The sequence below is a fragment of the Oncorhynchus masou genome, chromosome 6 (assembly GCF_036934945.1).
Source record: "Oncorhynchus masou masou isolate Uvic2021 chromosome 6, UVic_Omas_1.1, whole genome shotgun sequence".
NCBI lineage: Eukaryota > Metazoa > Chordata > Actinopteri > Salmoniformes > Salmonidae > Oncorhynchus > Oncorhynchus masou.
The window spans coordinates 30,055,918-30,075,585 of record NC_088217.1 but is presented as its reverse complement, the minus strand read 5'-3'; the positions used below and the strand labels follow the sequence as shown (position 1 = coordinate 30,075,585).

The following is a 19,668-nucleotide window of genomic DNA, read 5'->3' as shown; positions in this document are numbered from 1 at the left end:
CCTTCTCCTCCAATTGGTTTTGAGAAGGAGACGAGGATAGAGAAGAATGGGCGCCAGGAGTATGCATTTGAGATCTTGACTTGTTCATGTTTTGGACTGCTATTTGCACTATCCCAGGTCTTGTTTAGCCCAGTTAGGACTGGTCCTGCTGCTCTGTCCTAGACCTGGTTGAGCCCTGTTGGGCCTGAGTCATTAGGACTGTTGCTAGACCCATAGACTTTGTTCTGACAGGCCATTGATTTCATGAGCAGCTGACAAACAGGCCATTAGAGGGCCACATGGCTGAATGGGCACTGAGTGCTGCTGTCTTCCCACCAGTAATGAGCCACTTTACTGAATGAGCCTTAAGTGCATGTTTTTGTTGAGAAGAGCACACAGGCACACATGCTCCCAGGTATCAGAAACCGTCTCATCACTGTGTGTGTGCATACGAGTCATGTGCACTAATTAGAGCATAATGTATGAAACCATTTGGAAATATAGCTCCCTGTTGTATTATTCAGCTGGCATAATGTGGTCCTGGAACAGATGATCAAATCATGATGCACCCAAGGAACAGTAAGTTTGATCTTCTCACAACCATTAGGATTCCCTCATCTGTATTCTTGAAGCATATGCATCTTTATCCATATACTTCAGGATCTGTGGTTTGTATCCACACAGAGTATATTCCTCATATTGATTTAAGCCTTCAGAACATCAGAGGTAAAAATCAGTGAGTCATCAACAGCCAATAAAAACCCTTATACCTTCACAAATCTTTATTGTGCATTTCATTAGAATCAGAATTGTTGTATTCAGCAGTGTTATGCATCTTCGACGACATTCAGAGGTGTTTGAATCATGTTATATGTTTAGTGCAGGAATGATAAAGTACTTACATATAAAAAACAAATGAATGACAGCCAATGTGTGCTAACACTAAGCTACTAGAGCACTACAGTCTCTTATAAAACCTGTTAAGCTATTGATTAAATTGATTTGGTACTGGCACCAAAGCCATGGGGATAAGAGCACTTAAAAAGCATCACACAAAAAACACACACAAAACTGTTGTAACTGAAATCAAAATTCTGATGTCAAATCAATTGTTAAATGCATTGGTTTATTAAATACCTCAGAATTCTAACATTATGATTTTCTGAGCATAATTTTATTATTGGTAAGATTTACAAAATGAACAGAGCTCTGTATTAAATTGTGCTCACAGCATCAGGCACAGAATATATTCCAGACTGATTGAATTGATTCCACATGCCGAGCACAATGATGCAGTGACCTCTGTATAGATTACGGAGGGAAACATATGCCAGTGTCTAACAGGGGATTGCATGTAATTGCCTTGATAGTTAATCACATGCAGTAAACAGGAACCGCAACACCAGTAAACAGGAAGAGGGAGAGTGAGGAAACATGCCAATAGAATGCATGCATAGTTAGAACATACAGCCAACTCCTGATAAATGCAATAGCATGTCTGATTGGGACTATCTTGAATGCATGCACCAAATCAGAGCATGCAGATTTGCAAGCAAGTAAAATGGATATACAGGTATTTGAAATGGGATAGGTGAATTGCAATGCAGTTGAGAGCAACAGTGGGCTTTACGGCTGGGTTATCTTGACTCCAGAACAGGGTGAATACAGTATGATGTCAAGACCATCTCTGCTGTCTCCAAACACTCCTTCACTGTCAGATTACCACATCCTGTTCTCCTCCTTTCTCCCTGATTACTGGGATGGGATTTACTCCTCCCCACGACTCAGAGATTACAGACCAAGACAAACAAGCTCAAAGACACAGCAGCATCCTCATAGATATGGCCAACAGTCAACACAGGGCATAGCATAGAGTGAAGAGTCAGGGATCAGCCATAGTGGAGAGAACAGCACAAAGATCAGTTATAGGATCGACCAATCCCAGAATTGACCCCCAACCACTTATGGAGATTTGGGAGGTTGAAGAAGTTTATGCAATACCAGCCTACCATAACTATTACCATATTGCTTATACATATCACATCCAAACATGTGTCAAGGGGTAGGGTTAGTGGTCTTTTTGAATTGGACAGCCTAGAGAACACTCACATTCAGTAATAGAAGGATCGTCTTAGGGCCCAGCCACAGTTAGTTGAGGAAGCACCAGAAGAAAGAACAGTCGTTGAATCAGCATATAAACCAAACAGAGGGAAGAGCAGAGGGAACAGTCCCAGAGTCCGAATACAGAGAGAGTGGGAGTGTCCTTGGGAGGAGTCTAACACACTGATTAATGACCCTGGAGTGAGAAACACACACAGGCAGCCAGAGAGTTGGGCAATCAGTTCATCATACTTTATAATGTGTGATCCTTACTACTGATGTGTCGATGGCTAGAGATCTGCACAGAACTCTCTCCTCTCCTCAATGTCTGCACCATTGCACAACACTGACAGAGACAATCCAACTCCCTCTCTGCTAAGGAGAGGGAGAGGGGGTTTGGACAGAGGGCACAGTATGTGACTGTGTGAGAGAGAGACAAAGCTATTGGGTTATTATTGCTATAAGGATTATGTTGATTTCCCTACATTTACAAGTTTAATGGAAGCAGGGCTTGACGCATACATAGACAATGCATGTACATATTTAGTGTGAGGTGCTCAGACAGTCAAACTGTGTTCAGGTGGGTCAGAGGGGTGTCTGGCCAGTGGTGGTCACTCCCCCAGCCCTTTGAAGGCCTGCAAGTGCTGGCTGTAGCGGAAGGAGGTGTCCCTGGCTGTTTCAAGCTGCTTCTCACACCACAGAATCAGAGCCTGGCGTAACAACTCCACATGAGTATTGTGGAACCTTGCTATCTGGAACACACACACACCACTGAACTTTAGAATAAATTGAACAGAACATATATTTCAGTCAAAACTCAGCAGACAAAAAGCAACAGTCTGTTGTATAAGAGCAGCTGATAGGAGAGGTGAGAGTCAGAATGAAGTGAACATTGGAGGTGAAAGACAGCAGTCCATTGGGCTGTATGTACCTCCTGTTTAGCCACTCCAGATACATGATCAAACTCCTTCTCAGCTGCCACCTTCAATTCGTCCATCTGAATCAGAAAGGAAAATACATCACTCACGCAGCGCAGAACATAACACAGTGTCAGAAATATTAGTCAATATACAGTCAAGTCCTGATAAGTGAACATTGGAAAAATTGTAAAAAAACTGTTTAATTGTATTGCAGTTCACTAGTACCAATTCAACTATATTTTTTACTGAGACATCTTTATGCAGGAATGACAGTCTCAAACCATATAAGCAGTTGGCTCTAGATGAGAGAGCACTACTGACACCTGCTTGACCTATGAGGAACAAGCAGTGCCTGATGTGTCCCCGTCTGTGTGAACAAAAACACTTACAGCAGCTTTCTTTACAGGCTTGGCTCGCTCTGCATTCCTGCTGGCTGTTTCTAGCTCCACAAGCTTACAGGTCCTCCTGTACAGCATCTCCTACAAAACACACTCAAATGGCTCAAAGATAAACCTTATTTATCCATAAAGATAATATTTAATAACAACTTTGTTGTATTTATACATTTTTAATTTAACCTTTATTTAACAACTAGACAAGGCAGTTAAGAACAAATTCTTATTTACAATGACGGCCTACACCAGCCAAAACCGGACGACACTGGGCTAATCTATAGGACTCCCAATAATGGCCGGTTGTGATACAGCCTGGATTTGAATTAGGGTGTCTGTAGTGACGCCTCTAGCACAGAGATGCAGGGCCTTAGACAGCTGCACCACTCGGGAGACTTTTAATATCAACAATATGTGTTAAGAGTTTCCTGTGCAATTTTTTATGTCTATGACAGCTGAATGGGTTGAGGTTTTTCCACCATGACCTAATACAAACTGTGAGCACTAACGGTTACAACACTAATACCGAACAATGTTCTTGTTCACCAATAACTGAGCAGGTAACACTAAGGCAAGGAGTTTTTCCCAGTCAGGTCATGTAGACAGGAAAAACTCCTGGCCCTAGTAAAGAAAGATGATGTCTGACCTTCTCTGCCTCTTGGCAACGAGATTCCAGATCCAGCCCCAGCCCCAGAGTGCTCAAGTTGTTCTCAGCAACACTCTCAAAGTTTCTCTGCCCACAGAGAAAGAGACAAACATAATAGTAATGCATGTGTGGTAAATCAAGTGAAATAACCTCCCAGTCTTTTTTCCTTAGAATTTTTTATGTTTGGTCAAATGTATATTTCCACAGGGTGAGGATGCCATTTTTACCTTGATTGAATCTATGACCTCAGACAGCTTGACACATATCCTGCAAGATGAAATAGGGGAATAGGTGAGTCCCTTTAAAAACAGCCCCCCATATACAGTGGGGAGAACAAGTATTTGATAACCTGCAAAATCGGCAGTGTTTCCTACTTACAAAGCATGTAGAGGTCTGTAATTTTTTATCATAGGTACACTTCAACTGTGGGAGACGGAATCAAAAATCCAGAAAATCACATTGTATGATTTTTAAGTAATTAATTAGCATTTTATTGCATGACATAAGTATTTGATCACCTACCAACCAGTAAGAATTGACAGCTTCGGATAGAAAACACTCTAAAGTTTCCAAAACTGTAAAAATATTGTCTGTGAGTATAACAGAACTGATACTGCAGGTGAAAGCCTGAGAAAAATCCAATCAGGAAGTGACTCTTATTTAGAAACCTCCGCGTTCCTATGCGTCCCTTTTGAGCAGTGAAAGGGATATCAACCAGATTCCTTTTTCTATGGCTTCCCTAATGTGTCTAGACATAGTTTCAGGCTTTTATTTTGAAAAATTAGCGTGAGTGACAACATTGCGTCAGTGGTCAGCTGGTGGCTCTCAGAGTGATATGTGCCTAATAGACAAATGCGGCAATTGTTTCTCTCGCTCCTACTAAGAAGCCAACTGACCCGGTTGATATACTGTATTATCGAACAGATATTTTAAAAACACCTTGAGGATTGATTATAAAAAACGTTTGCCATGTTTCTGTCGATATTATGGATCTAATTTGGAATATTTTTCTGCGTTGTCGTGACTGCAATTTCCAGTCGATTTCTCAGCCAAACGTGAAGAACAAACAGAGCTATTTCGGCTACAAAAATACTCTCTATGGAAAAAAGGAACATTTACGATCTAACTGGGAGTCTCGTGTGTGAAAACATCTGAAGCTCATCAAAGGTAAACAATTTAATTTGATTGCTTTTCTGATTTGTGACCAAGCTGCCCGCTGCTAGCTAGGCATAATGCTATGCTAGGCTATCGATAAACTTACACAAAAGCATAATTTCAAAATCTGAGATGACAGGGTGATTAACAAAAGGCTAAACTGTGTTTCAATACATTTCACTTGTGATTTCATGAATATGAATATTTTCTAGTAATATTTTTTGTCCGTTGCGTTATGCTAATTAGTGTCAGTTGATGACAATTCTCCCGGATCTGGGAGCAGTAGTTCCAAGAGGTTAAAGAAGTTACAGGTCTGTGAGAACCAGAAATCTTTCTTGTTTGTATGTGACCAAATACTTATTTTCCACCATAATTTGCAAATAAATTCATTAAAAATCTTTTTTTTTTTCAATCTCATTTTGTCTGTCATAGTTGAAGTGTACCTATGATGAAAATTACAGGCCTCATCTTTTTAAGTGGGAGAACTTGCACAATTGGTGGCTGACTAAATACTTTTTTGCCCCACTGTATGTGTGTGTATAAACTTTATCCTATTGTTTAATTCTGGCAACCCCACAGCAGTTAGGGTCAAAACCCGGTTTATTCTATGTAAATGTAGATATGACATCTATGGTGTGGTTCACTCACTTTGAGAAGGCCAGGACAGCAGAGTCTTCTTCCTGCTCCACACAGAGATGCAGAGCGGTTGAGAAGTGTCCACAAGCCACTGCTAGTTCTGGGGAAACACATGGTTAGCAACAGCAGCAGAAACCATAAACACATATAACATCTAAAACTTTGTGTAGCCACAACACAACACACTCGATCGCAACCTCACTCTGACTCAAAATGTCTTACTTTGTTCTGTCAGCACCACATCAATGAACCTCTGGAAAAAGAGAAGATATAAGAGGGGCTGCAGACAACCAAAACAGGCCAAGAAAGAGAGAGAGGAGGGTACAGAGCACAAACCTCTGTTGCTGATTTGGAGCACCCAGTGAGGGTTAAGTTGTTATCACGCTCAGTCTGAAAAAAGTCATCCACATCCTGGAGACAGAAAGGAATGTACTGATTCACTTTGGACAATCTGACAACACACAAATCTTCTCAACACTTTCAGCTATTGTGGATGTTGTGCTGAACACACAGTATTGTCTGGTCAATGTATATGGATGTGATGGGGTTAGATCTGGTTTGTCCTTAGAGTGACATGTGGAAGGTGCAGGGTTAGGTTTAGATTGTCCAATATATTATACTGAGTTACCTTGTGGCCCTCCTTCCTCATCCCTTCCATGGCCTGGCTCAGGCGATTGAAGATACCCTTCCTCACCCTCTGACGACCTGGGGGCTGGAGCACACCCACACACCCACCCACACACACACCCACACGAAAGGGACAGATTAAGGGTACGAGTAACTCACTTCATTACATTGAATCAAACTTTATTTGTCACATGCACCGAATACAACAGGTGTAGACCTTACTGTGAAATTCTTACTTACAAGCCCTTAACCAACAGTGCAGTTCAAGAGAGACTGAAGAAAATATTTACCAAATAAACTCAAGAAAAAATTATAAAAAGTTACACAATAAAATAACAATAACGAGACAATATACAGGGGGTACCGGTAAAGAGTCAATGTGCGGGGGTACAGGTTAGTCGAGGTAATTTGTACATGTAGGTAGGGGTGAAGTGACTATGCATAGATAATAAACAGCGAGTAGCAGCAGTGTAAAAACAAATGGGGGGGGGGGGGGGGGTCAATATAAATAGTCCAGGTGGCAATTTGATGAAGCTCCGGTACCGCTTGCCATGAGGTAGCAGAGAGAACAGTCTATGATTTGGGTGACTGGAGTCTGACAATTTTTTGGGCTTTCATCTGACACCACCTAGTATATACAGTTGAAGTCGGAAGTTTACATACATTTACGTATGTAAAGTCATTAAAACTATTTTTTCAACCACTCCACAAATTTCTTGTTAATTAACAAACTACAGTTTTGGCAAATCGGTTAAGATTTGCCATTAAACAGCTTGGAAAATTCCCGAAAATTATGTCATGGCTTTAGAAGCTTCTGATAGGCTAATTGACATAATTTGAGGTATACCTGTGAATGTATTTCGAGGCCTACTTTCAAACTCAGTACCTCTGTGCTTGACATCATAGGAAAATCAAAAGAAAATCAGCCAAGACCTCAGAAAAAGATTGTAGACCTCCACAAGTCCGGTTCATCCCTGGGAGCAATTTCCAAAAGTCTGAAGGTACCACGTTCATCTGTACAAACAATAGTACGCAAGTATAAACACCATAGGACCACACAGCCGTCAAACCGCTCAGGAAGGAGATGCATTCTGTCTCCTAGAGATGAAAGTACTTTGGTGCGAAAAGTGCAAATCAATCCCAGAACAACAGCAAAGGACCTTGTGAAGATGCTGGCAGAAACAGATTCAAAAGTATCTATATCCACAGTAAAATGAGTCCTATATCGACATAACCTGTAAGGCTGCTCTGCAAGGAAGAAGCCACTGCTCCAAAACCGCCAGACTACGGTTTGCAACTGCACATGGGGACAAAGATCGTACTTTTTGGAGAAATGTCCTCTGGTCTGATGAAACAAAAACTGGAACTGTTTGGCCATAATGACCATCGTTATGTTTGGAGGGAAAAGGGGAGGCTTGCAAGCCGAAGAACACCATCTCAACCGTGAAGCACGGGGGTGGCAGCATCATGTTGTGGGGGTACTTTGCTGCAGGAGGGGCTGGTGCACTTCACAAAGTAGATGGCACAATGAGGAAGGAAAATCATGTGGATATATTGAAGCAACATGTCAAGACATCAGTCAGGAAGTTAAAGCTTGGTCGCAAATGGGTCTTCCAAATGGACAATGACCCCAAGCATACTTCCAAAGTTGTGGCAAAATGGCTTAAGGACAACAAAGCCAAGGTATTGGGGTGGCCATCACAAAGCCCTGACCTCAACCCTATAGAAAATGTTTGGGCAGAACTGAAAAAGCGTGTGCGAGCAAGGAGGCCTACAAACCTGACTCAGTTGCACCAGCTCTGTCAGGAGGAATGGGCCAAAATTCACCCAACTTATTGTGGGAAGCTTGTGGAAGGCTACTCGAAACATTTGACCCAAGTTAAACAATTTAAAGGCAATGCTACCAAATACTAATTGAGTGTATGTGAACTTCTGACCCACTGGGAATGTGATGAAAGAATTAAAAGCTGAAATAAATCATTCTCTCTACTATTAATCTGACATTTCACATTGTTAAAATAAAGTGGTGACCCTAACTGACCTAAGACGTGGAATTTTTACTAGGATTAAATGTCAGGAATTGTGAAAAACTGAGTTTAAATGTATTTGGCCAAGGTGTCTGTAAACTTCCAAATTCAACTGTAGGTCCTGGATGGCAGGAAGCTTGGCCACAGTGATGTACTGGGTTTTATGTACTATCCTCTGTAGCGCCTTGCGGTCAGATGCCGAGCAGTTGCCATACCAGGCAGTGATTCAACAGGTCAGGATGCTCTCGATGGTGCAGCTGTAGAACTTTGTGAGGATCTGGGGACCCATATCAAATCTTTTCAGTCTCCTGAGGGGAAAAAGGTGTTGTCGTGCCCTCTTCACTGTTGTTTTGTTGTGTTTGGACCATAATAGTTTGTTGGTGATGTGGATACCAAGGAACTTGAAACTCTCGACCCGCTCCACTACAGCCCCGTCGATGTTAATGGGGGCCTGCTCGGCCCGCCTTTTCCTGTAGTCCACAATCAGCTTCTTTGTCTTGCTCACATTGAGGGAGAGGTTGTTGTCTCTGACCTCCCTATAGGCTATGTCATCGTTGTCGGTGATCAGGCCTAAACACTGTTGTGTCATCAGCAAACTTAATGATGATGTTGGAGCCATATTTGGCCAAGCAGTGGTGGGTGCACATGGATACTACAATGCAAAATAATGCCATTGTCAGACAATCATCTCCTACATTGACACACTTCATTTTGAGAAGAGCTGACTATAATAAGAGGAATGTGACTATTTAGAGAAGAAAGAGAAAGGCCTGTTAGAGAGACCTGGAACAGGATGTGGGCTGAGAGGCAGGTGGTGCTGATGGTCCTCATACAATCCAGTCTATTTCTATGACTACTGTTACTCATACAGTACTGAAATACCATTATCAGATTAGCACAGTTAACACTCACAGGGAGGAGGAGTATGTCAAATGCTGTTTCTTTTAACACTTAAAACACACTGAACAAACAGTCTATATTGGTTTACAGCATACTGTATCTCTCAACATCAGGACACAGTAGTCATGTGGACCTCAGTGCCTGATCAGCTCTTTCCTTCAAATCACTGCAGGTAGAGTATCTTTACACGTCTGGGGTATTTAATGTAATGGAGACAAACAACTTACAAAATAAATCAGATAAGGTGTACGCAAAAAACAATATACACCACCTACACTATACTGTATGTGCTGTTGAAAGATACAAAGTAGAATATATTGCAGAATAAAACAGTACATCTGAAGAATCACAAGCACAAGATGAAGTACTTGTTGCGTTTATCTGCTAGATTTACCAAGACATTAATTTAACTGTCAGTTTGTGTAACAAACAGTGCCCTTGCTTAGCTGTTAAAAGTAAGAGCTTAACACTTCATTTGATCATCAGTGCAACTGCAAAGGATTCTGTTATGAGGCACTAGTTGCATATTTGATTGCCTACAGACACAGTACATGCAGAATCCTGAATTTGAAAAATCTAAAGATTTTTTACACTGTGCATTTGCAAGCTGTACTCTGTCAGGAACTAACAACCCACAGCAGGAGATCACTGCCTACACAGGCCAGTCAGTGCTCCTGTAGTGGGCAGTAATATTTGACATGTGTATTTACAGTGTATATGATAAGACTAAGTAATTAGCCTATTCAAATGTTTATCTGAGACCATAAAGACAATTAGCAATATGCAAGAGACTACAGTTGAACCATGTGCAATCAAATATTCTGCATTTAGCTGGCTAAGATCAATGAATGGTCATGAGAAGTGAATATCAAAGCAAGTATTATTTAATAACTTTGCAAAATGAATGGGTTCACATACAATACATAAAGCTTAAGTTATGAGGCAATACTGACATTAACAAAGGAATATTCTCGGCATATAGATTGTAAAGTTAATTTACAGGCAAAGCATGGACAAAGAGAAGCTTAGTAGGCCAGAGTCCTAGAAGCCTAGGATACTGGATACAGGATAAGAGAGAAAACAAAGGCATTTCATTCCATTTATAACATCTGAAGGTGTAACCTTTCAACCAAAGACCAACCACCATTGACCAATCAATCAAACTATACCAAGTTTAGTGTAACCTGACCACCAAGGCCCAATCTCCACAGGGTGTCACAGCATTTAGAGGCTAGTGTGGGGGATGAGACCAATGTAAATATGACAGAATTCCTGACAGGACCATAAAACATTTTTGAGAGTAATTAGAGTTCACCCTATACAGATACAAGTTACCACAGAGATCATATATATATATGCTATATATTATATATAGTATCAGCGTTATCCTCCGTGAACAAGTTTCAGATGGAATAATACTATAGTATCCATGTATGCAAAGTGTTATGTTTGGGGCAAAACCAACACATCACTGAGTACCACTCTTCATATTTTGAAGCATTATGGTGGCTGCATCATGTTATGGATGTACATGCTATCGGCAAGTACTAGGGAGTTTTTGGGGGGGATAAAAATAAACACAGTAGAGCTAAGCACAGGCAAAATCCTAGAGGAAACCCTAGTTCAGTCTGCTTTCCAACAGACACTGGGAGACAAATTCACCTTTCAGCAGGAAAATAACCTCAAACACAAGGCCAAATATACACTGGAGTTGCTTACCAAGACAACGTTGAGTTGCCTAGTTACAGTTTTGATTTAAATTTTCTTGAAACTCTATGGCAAGACTTGAAAATGGTTGTCTAGTGTTAAATCAACAACCAACTTGACAGAACTTGACAAATTTTAAAAGAATAATGTGCAAATATTGTACAAATTGAATCTTAGAGACTTACCCAGAAAGACTCACAGCTGTAATTGCTGGCAAAGTTGATTATATCATGTATTGACTAAGGGGTGTGAATACTTATGTACATGAGATATTTCTGTATTTCTTTTCAATAAATGTACCAAAATGTCTAAAAACATTTTCAATTTTCACTTTTCATTATGGGGTATTGTGTGTAGATGGGTGAGAAAACATAGATGTAATCTATTTTGAATTCAGGCTGTAACACAACAAAATATGGAATAAGTGAAGGGGTGGCAGGTAGCCAAGTGGTTAGAGCTTTGGACCAGTAACCGAAAGGTTGCGAGATTGAATCCCCGAGCTGACAAGGTAAAAATCTGTCGTTCTGCCCCTGAACAACGCAGTTAACCCGCTGTTCCTAGGCAGTCATTGTAAATACTAATTTCTTCTTAACTGACTTGCCTAGTTAAATAAATAAAAATACATTCTGAAGGCACTATATATAGTCACTGAGTGTATAAAACACTAGGAACACCTGCTCTTTCCGTGACCAGGTAAATCCAGGTGAAAGCTATGATCCCTTATTGATGTAACCTGTTAAATTCACTTCAATAAGAATAGATGAATGGGAGGAGCCAGGGTAAAGAAGGATTTTTAAGCCTTGAGACTTGGGCTGTATTCCAAACACTTAACAAACACACCCTCTCCCCTCAAATTAAAGTGGACGTCATCTGAAGTGCAGGGCGAGGGAGGAATGATTTTTAAATGACCGCCCTTGCCCAGAAATTCGTTGCTCTTTCATCCCGCAATGATTGTTTTCAGCCACTGGTAGCTTGTGGGTGCTTTATATGCACTACAGTCAATTATGATTGCATGTCTACTTACATTAAATATATAATTATTAATATACGCCTACTGTATGATAGCTAGCAAATGAATTAGCTAACTAGCGTTAGCTGGAATTTCTGAAGAAGGAAAATGTTTTATTTCTACAATTTCCAAAAGCTAACCAAACAAAAATGTCATTACTTTAATGAGACGTGTTTGTGCCGCCATGTGCATTAGAAATTGTGCTACTAACTTATTTACATGATTTTTTACTTACATATGTTAACTTCTCCATATTGACGTTGAGGTTTTATGTTTTGGAAAACTTTCCTTAGCGGATGTACAATCATTGAGAATTGAATTATGGGGCGTTTCAGGCCCCGAAGTGAACAGTAATTGTACACTCATAAGGTCGACCAAAAACGAGAGTTGAGGGGCTTACGCTGCTAATTTATCTTCCAGCTTCACATGGTCTAAAGTCAGAGATTGAGGTTCTGTCTGACTATCAACCCAGAAAAAACAGGGTGAAGATGTTTAATACTCCTCTCAAACCTCACTAATGGGATCAGGAAGATTACATGTGTAGAATCAGTGACATTCAATTTCAAAATATCTGACTCATTGTTAAAGGTAAGCCATTGATGATCATAATCTCATCATTTTGGCAAATCAACACATACATGATGTTATCACAAAAGTCTCTATACATCAGTGGTCACCAACCTATTCTCATTCAAGGTCACTTTCGCAGTCAAAAAGAAAGGCAAGATCTACCGCTCAGATTTGTTTTTTAACATGACTTTTAAAAAATGATGTTAACCTAATAAAAACAGTTCTGTAGGAAAGAGGTTTGAGCAGTAGGTCTAATACATTATCACAGCATATTGTCTATATGCCTGGCCTGCCAATGTTGTTCTTCTCAGACCATATTACTCTGAACAAAAATATAAAACCCAACAATTTCAAAGACTTTTGTGGGAGTTCATAAGGAAATCAGGCAATTTATATAAATTCATTAGTCTCTAATCTATGGATTTTACATGACTGGGAATACAGATGCCTTAAAAAAAGGGCGTGGGTCAGAAAAACAGTCAGTATCTGGTATGACCACCATTTGCCTCATGCAGCGAGACATCTCTTTCGCACAGAGATGGTCCCGCTGTTGATTGTGGCCTGTGGAATGTTGTCCCACTCCTCTTCAATGGCTGTGTGAAGTTGCTGGATATTGGTGGGAACTGGAACACAGTGTCGTACACGTCGATCCAGTGAATATGCAGGCCACGGAAGAACTGGGACATTTTAAGCTTCCAAGAATTGTGTACAGATTCTTGCGACATGGGGCCGTGCATTATCGTTCTGAAACATGAGGTGATGGCGGTGGATGAATGCCACGACAATGGGCCTCAGGATCTCGTCACGGTATCTCTGTGCATTCAAGGTGCCATTGTTGTTTGTAGCTTATGCCTGCCCATACCTATCGCAACAAAGGGACACTCTGTTCACAACGTTGACATCAGCAAACCGCTCACCAATACGATGCCATACGCGCTGGCTGCCTGGTACAGTTGAAAACAGGATTAATCTGTGAAGGGCACACTTCACGGTTGGATGTACTGCCAAATTCTCTAAAACAACGTTTTAACGAGAAATTATCATTAGATTCTCTGGAAACAGATCTGATGGACATTCCTACAGTTAGCATGCCTTAAAAACTTGATACTTTTGTGGCATTGTGTTGTGTGAAAAAACTGCACATTTTAGAGTGGCCTTTTATTGTCCCAAGCACAAGGTGCACCTGTGTAATGATCATGCCTTTTAATCAACTCTTGATATGGTGGGTGGGTGGATTATCTTGGCAAAGGAGAAATGCTCACTAACAGGGATGTAAACAAGTTTGTGAACAACATTTTAGAGAAATAAGCTTTTTGTGCATATAGAAAATGTTTGGGATATTTTATTTCAGCTCATGAAACATGGAACCAACACTTTAAATGTTGAGTTTATATTTTTGTGCAAGTATATATTGCAAAACTCAAGCTTTAGTAACGAAATAGATCAGTTGGTGTAGCATTTATGAGGCACAGCTGGGCATAAATTCAAATAATTTACAAATAGTTTGCTTTTTTAGGGGGGGGGGGGGGGGTCAAACCATGACGTCATCGTCAAAGTCAGATCTCTAGAAAGAGTTTCTGACTTGGAATTCAGAGTTGGATAAATGTTAAACTATTTTTCCCAGACGGATCTCCCTTTTTTTCATAGTTACCAGTTGTCTTCAACGCATTGAAGTCTAAGATTTCTGAGTTGTTTTGAACACTGCATTAGTCTCAGAGGAGGGAGAGAGAGAGAAGCAGAGGGGTCCACCTCTCACGGTCTTTGCTCTCTCCTTTTCCTCCTGTGAGACTGACCAGAGACAGGGGACAGTCTTCCACCTGATGGTGAAACTCGAGTCGCACCGTATCTGCCTCATGCACAAATTCATGTTGATCCTATGACCAGAGAAAGTGAAATACTCCTCCATATTAAAATAGACATGATGAGCTGCTGATAATAATAAAAATACAGAGCTGTCGATACACTTGGTTACTCATTCATTGCAGCTGCATTGAGAGTGGAAGTAGGGAGAAGCGTGCTGATCAGGGCTCTGTGCAGGCCAGTCAAGTTCTTCCACACCAATCTCGATAAACTATTTATTTATGGGCCTCGCATTGTGCACAGAGGCATTGTCATGTCATGTTGACATTTACATTTACATTTAAGTCATTTAGCAGACGCTCTTATCCAGAGTTGAAACAGAAACATTACCTGTCAGCAATGGGTGTGGCTGAAATAGACATTATTACTATTTTTGGCTCATTGCCATGTTAAACTATTTCAAAACTATTTTAACTAACTACACTAATGACAACTTCCTTGGTTAGGAACAGATCAACCCACTACCACCAAACACTCAACAGATCAACCCAAAGGACACGCCACTACAAATGTCGTAACAACTTCACCTCAAGGTTAGTACAAACTGAAATTATACTATATGAGCTAGATATTCTAGCAAAAACCTTACATATTCATACTGTATATCTGTCAAAAGTTACATTTTCACTGCTCTGTCTGACAATCTCAAATGATGTTTCAACCATCAAATTACATCTGTAATAAATCACATGACCAAGCCTGCTCTCTTAGTCTCTACTGCATAAGTGTAAGTAAGTAATCCTTTGCTGTAGCACTCATGCAACTTCCCCTGCCATCTCAGCTACACTGACAGAACATGTTCATGTCCGGGAAGGAACTCAGGGGGACTTCAGGAGAAGCTCAACCTTCATGGCAGAGACACACAAAGCGCTGTACATGGCTGTAAGTTGACCTAGTTCCTTTTTTATATTGCTGTTGTGCAATTATTTTTTGATCTGTAAACTTCTTTGAAATAAAAAAGGAGAACTTATCTTTCCGACAAATATCTGGTGCACCCTGAGCAATTCGTCTTTCTCCACATTGACAACATAAAAACAGACTAAAAAAATGTTTATAAGAGTGTGTCGCAGACAACAATCTCTGTGAATAAAACCTCAACCTTTTGTCAAAACCAATTAACTACTTTCTCTTTGGTGTAATGGAGAAATCAATCATTGTGAAAATCAGTCTAACAATGACATTGACTGAAGCTACTCTTTAGTGCAGTGTGTGAAATGTTTCTGAAGTCTGTTCTCTTGCCCTTGTTTAGATACAGACAACATTGTCATTTGTCAAAGTCAGATCCTACAATGGTCTACTTCGGCACACTCCTATAGACCCAAATCAGACGGCCATCTATCTACAGCTTCTTAATAAATTGTAATGAAACAGGAAGGGAGTGCGGCTCTGTAGAAGGGAGTGCGGCCCTGTGGAAATCAACTGTGCCACAGAAGCATGCTCGAGTCGATATCCACACTGATAAAGCAAGGTCACTACAACATCTTGGCTGAGTAAGATCATGTGTTTTTGACACGTCCTTATGTTTCTACAACTTGATTGGAGTTGATCTGTGGTAAATTCAATTGATTGGACATGATTTGGAAAGGCACACACCTGTCTATATAAGATCCCACAGTTGCCAGTGCATGTCAGAGCAAAAACCAAGCCGTGAGGTCGAAGGAATTGTCTTGGAGCGCTACAGACAATTGTGTCGAGGCAAGGGGAAGGATACCAAAATATGTCTGCAGCATTGAAGGTCCCCAAGAAAACAGTGGCCTCCATCATTCTTAGATGGAAGAAGTTTGGAACCATCAAAACTTCCTAGAGCTGGCTGTCCGGCCAAACTGAGTAATTGGGGGAGAAGGGCCTTGGTCAGAGAGGTGACTAAGAACACAATGGTCACTCTGACAGAGATTAGAATTCCTCTGTGGAGATGGGAGAACCTTCCAGAAGGACAACCATCTCTGCAGCACTCCACCAATCATGCCTTTATTGTTGAGTGGCCATACAAACGCTACTCTTCAGTAAAAGGCACATGACAGCCCGCTTGAAGTTTTCCAAATGGCACCTAAAGGAATCTCAGACCATGAGAAACAAGATATTCTGGTCAGATGAAACCAAAATTGAAACCTGGCACCATCCCTAAGGTGAAGCATGGTGGTGGCAGCATCATGTTGTGGGGATGTTTTTCAGTGGCAGGACTGGGAGACTAGTCAGGACCAAGGGATATATCAACGGAATAAAGTACAGAGTGATCCTTGATGAAAATCTGCTCCAGAGTGCTCAGGACCTCAGACTGGGGTGAAGGTTCCCCTTCCAACAGGACAACGACCCTAAGCACACAGCCAAAACAACGCAGGGGTGGCTTCGGGACAAGTCTCTGAATGTCCTTGAGTGGCCCAGCCAGAGCCCGGACCTGAACCTGATTAAACATCTCTGGAGAGACCTGAAAATAGCTGTACAGCAACGCACCCCATCCAACCTGACAGAGCTTTAGAGGATCTGCAGAGAAGAATGGAAGAAACTTCCCACATACAGGTGTACCAAGCTTGTAGCGTCATACCCAAGAAGACTCGAGGATGTAATCGCTGCCAAAGGTGCTTCAACAAAGTACTGAGTAAAGGGTCTGAATACTTATGGACATGTGATATCAGTTTTTTTATTTTAAATAAATGTGCAAACATTTCTAAAAACCTGTTTTTGCTTTGTCATTATGGAGTAGTGCATGTAGATTGATGAGGGGAAAAAAATATTTCATCCATTTTAGAATAAGGCTGTCTGAATACTTTCCAAATTCACTGTATGTAGCCAATGGGCAAGGGCCCTATGCTGATCAACTTTACTGATAAACTTTGTGAATAAACTGTTTGCCAGTCTCTTAAACAATGTGTGGAAACTCAATTATCCATAGTTACTAAATGCATCATGTTACAAAGTACAAGACAAACAACTGGAGCTGGCCAATTGGAAGCCAAACAGGTCATTATTGGTAAAGACACAGGTCAAACACACGGAGATGATTTGACTCAAACTGAACAGGAGAGGATATTGAGAAAATGGTAGGATTAAACAGCTGGAGAATGAAAAGAGGGTTTTGTGGTAATAACACACCTCTGAGCTTGTGAGGAAGTTCTCCAGGCATTTGTTCTTGCTGAGCGTGGTGTGTGCTGCCACCTGCTGGAGATAGGTCTCCAGTGCCATGCAGTACATTCGCCAGTCCTCCCCCATGGCCAAGAAACCTACACAACAGACCAGTGAGACAGCCAAATCTTTCACTTCAAACCAATATAAAAACATTGGTATGGCCACTCACACAATATCAGACAAGAAACTGACCAATACATAACAACGCTGTAGAGTTTCATTGGATGTAAGTTATGTATATATATAAAAAAAATGTTTTTCACATATTAATGATAAAACAATTATTTGCAACAAATTATCAAAATAACTTAATATCTGTTAAAAAAACACATTGTTAGCAAGCATTGATAAATATCTGTGTGATGTCAGGTACATTGGGTCAGGGCTGTAAGCGATATATTTGTTGACAATACATACCAAGTTGTTTCAGAACTTTGGCTGGTGCATTCAACTGAGGCTTGGCTGGTAGAGGAGGAAACTAGAGAGAGAAGTCACAGTGGTATTTTTTTATGAGGCTTGAATTCCCAATGCAATGGTGTATAGCCTACATTGAGCTACATTTTGAAATGGTTTAAGCCCTGAATTGGCTGACAGCCGTGGTATATCAGAGAATGCAGAGTGTGCAAAGCTGTCATCAAGGCAAAGGGTGGCTACTTTGAAAAATCGATCATGTGTCAGGATTCGATCATGTGTCAGGTGTAGGTAGGAAGAGGTGAAATACTAACAATGACACCCAGTATCCCAGGCACCACCTCCTGAGAGAACAGACACTGCTGCAACCACTGAAAGTCCTCATGAGTCCTAGCCACATGGTATTCCCCACTGCCTGACAACTGGAGGGGGGGGGGGGCAGACAGGCAGAGATACAGAGAGACAGAGAGAACATGTCACAACAGTCAAACAGGAAACAAGTGCATTTGGTACAGTATTCATGCACGCCATTGAAAACCTCCTGATGCTATAGTACATGTGGACACAATAACAGGCACTGGGAAAAAATACTAACTTTAGTCACTGTATCAAACAAAGGAAATAAGAAACTGACCAATGTATAGTATATACCATAATTGTGCACTATACTATTACTGAATTAGTTCAATTAATGGCTATCTTCAAAGCTTTAAGGTCCCAATGACTGGGATTCTGACAATCAGTCATTCTCCAAAATAGTGGCAACATTACGCTGCAAGACCATTTAATTTATCTCTGAACACTACTTACCTTCTGGGATATGACTATGAAGGTCAGTGCATCCCCGTCTCTCACGGCCTCAGTGACCCGGATAGTTTGGGCACTCACACAAAGTGACCCCTCTCTAGCCTCCTCCTGAAATCAACAACAATCATTTCTGTCAGACTCCAAACAACACCAGAAAGCATTCATCATGAGACATGGTTATTGCTACAACTATTGAATGTCATTTAACTTAAAGTAGCTTATCATCCTACACATGCGCTGTTAAATGTCCATTATACCACACCCTCACAAAAGTACACTTTCAGGTTTACAAAAACATCAGTATTCCAATACTTGCAGTATGATTAATTTTAGCGTTTTAAATGATCTTCACAGCTAAAACGTAAAATGCATAAGGTGTGTCTCTGGCAGACAGTCTATCACATGATGACCAGGAACCGTAGATAAACTGTCTAATCAGACTACAACATACTACACATCAGACTTACCATCATTTTCTAACTACTGTATGTGCAGTCACTCCCCCAACGTCTTTAGTGTGGTAAAACTGTAAATTTGATACAAATATAAAAGCACAGATCCTTTGTCTCCTAACGGCAGCGGTGCACAAACAGAGACACACTAACTACTGAAGAGGCACAGGATTTCCTTTAGGTCAAAGTGCAGGAGCGAGAGGGGGGGAAAAAACAGCCAAACCAAAGAAAGTGCTGGTGCAGGGAAAAACAGAGAGGGGAGTAACAATGTGTTACTGAGTAACTCATATGTCTGGACCACGGCCACACCCGTACAGGAAAGATAGGAGAACTGACCATAGAGTTCC

The 19,668-nt window shown here is 40.9% G+C and overlaps 1 protein-coding gene and 1 long non-coding RNA gene across 2 annotated transcripts; one reads left to right on the top strand and one right to left on the bottom strand.

The window, feature by feature from the left end:
* Positions 1-749: 749 nt before the first annotated feature.
* si:dkey-28n18.9 (sorting nexin-6) lies at positions 750-19,540 on the bottom strand. The gene is made up of 14 exons (XM_064968324.1): positions 19,337-19,540; positions 18,873-18,977; positions 18,377-18,484; positions 18,069-18,129; positions 17,619-17,746; positions 6,457-6,540; positions 6,165-6,239; positions 6,051-6,081; positions 5,841-5,928; positions 4,265-4,304; positions 4,038-4,124; positions 3,389-3,478; positions 3,011-3,076; positions 750-2,831 (listed from the first exon to the last, which is right to left on the bottom strand). Exons 1-14 carry the CDS (start codon positions 19,340-19,342, stop codon positions 2,691-2,693), a joined length of 1,110 nt encoding a protein of 369 aa, XP_064824396.1. The 5' UTR covers positions 19,343-19,540; the 3' UTR covers positions 750-2,690.
* On the top strand, positions 4,785-17,387 carry LOC135541873 (uncharacterized). Its single transcript, XR_010456003.1, has 4 exons — positions 4,785-5,204; positions 14,975-15,061; positions 15,310-15,410; positions 15,778-17,387. It is a non-coding gene; the product is annotated as an uncharacterized LOC135541873 (long non-coding RNA).
* Positions 19,541-19,668: the final 128 nt, after the last annotated feature.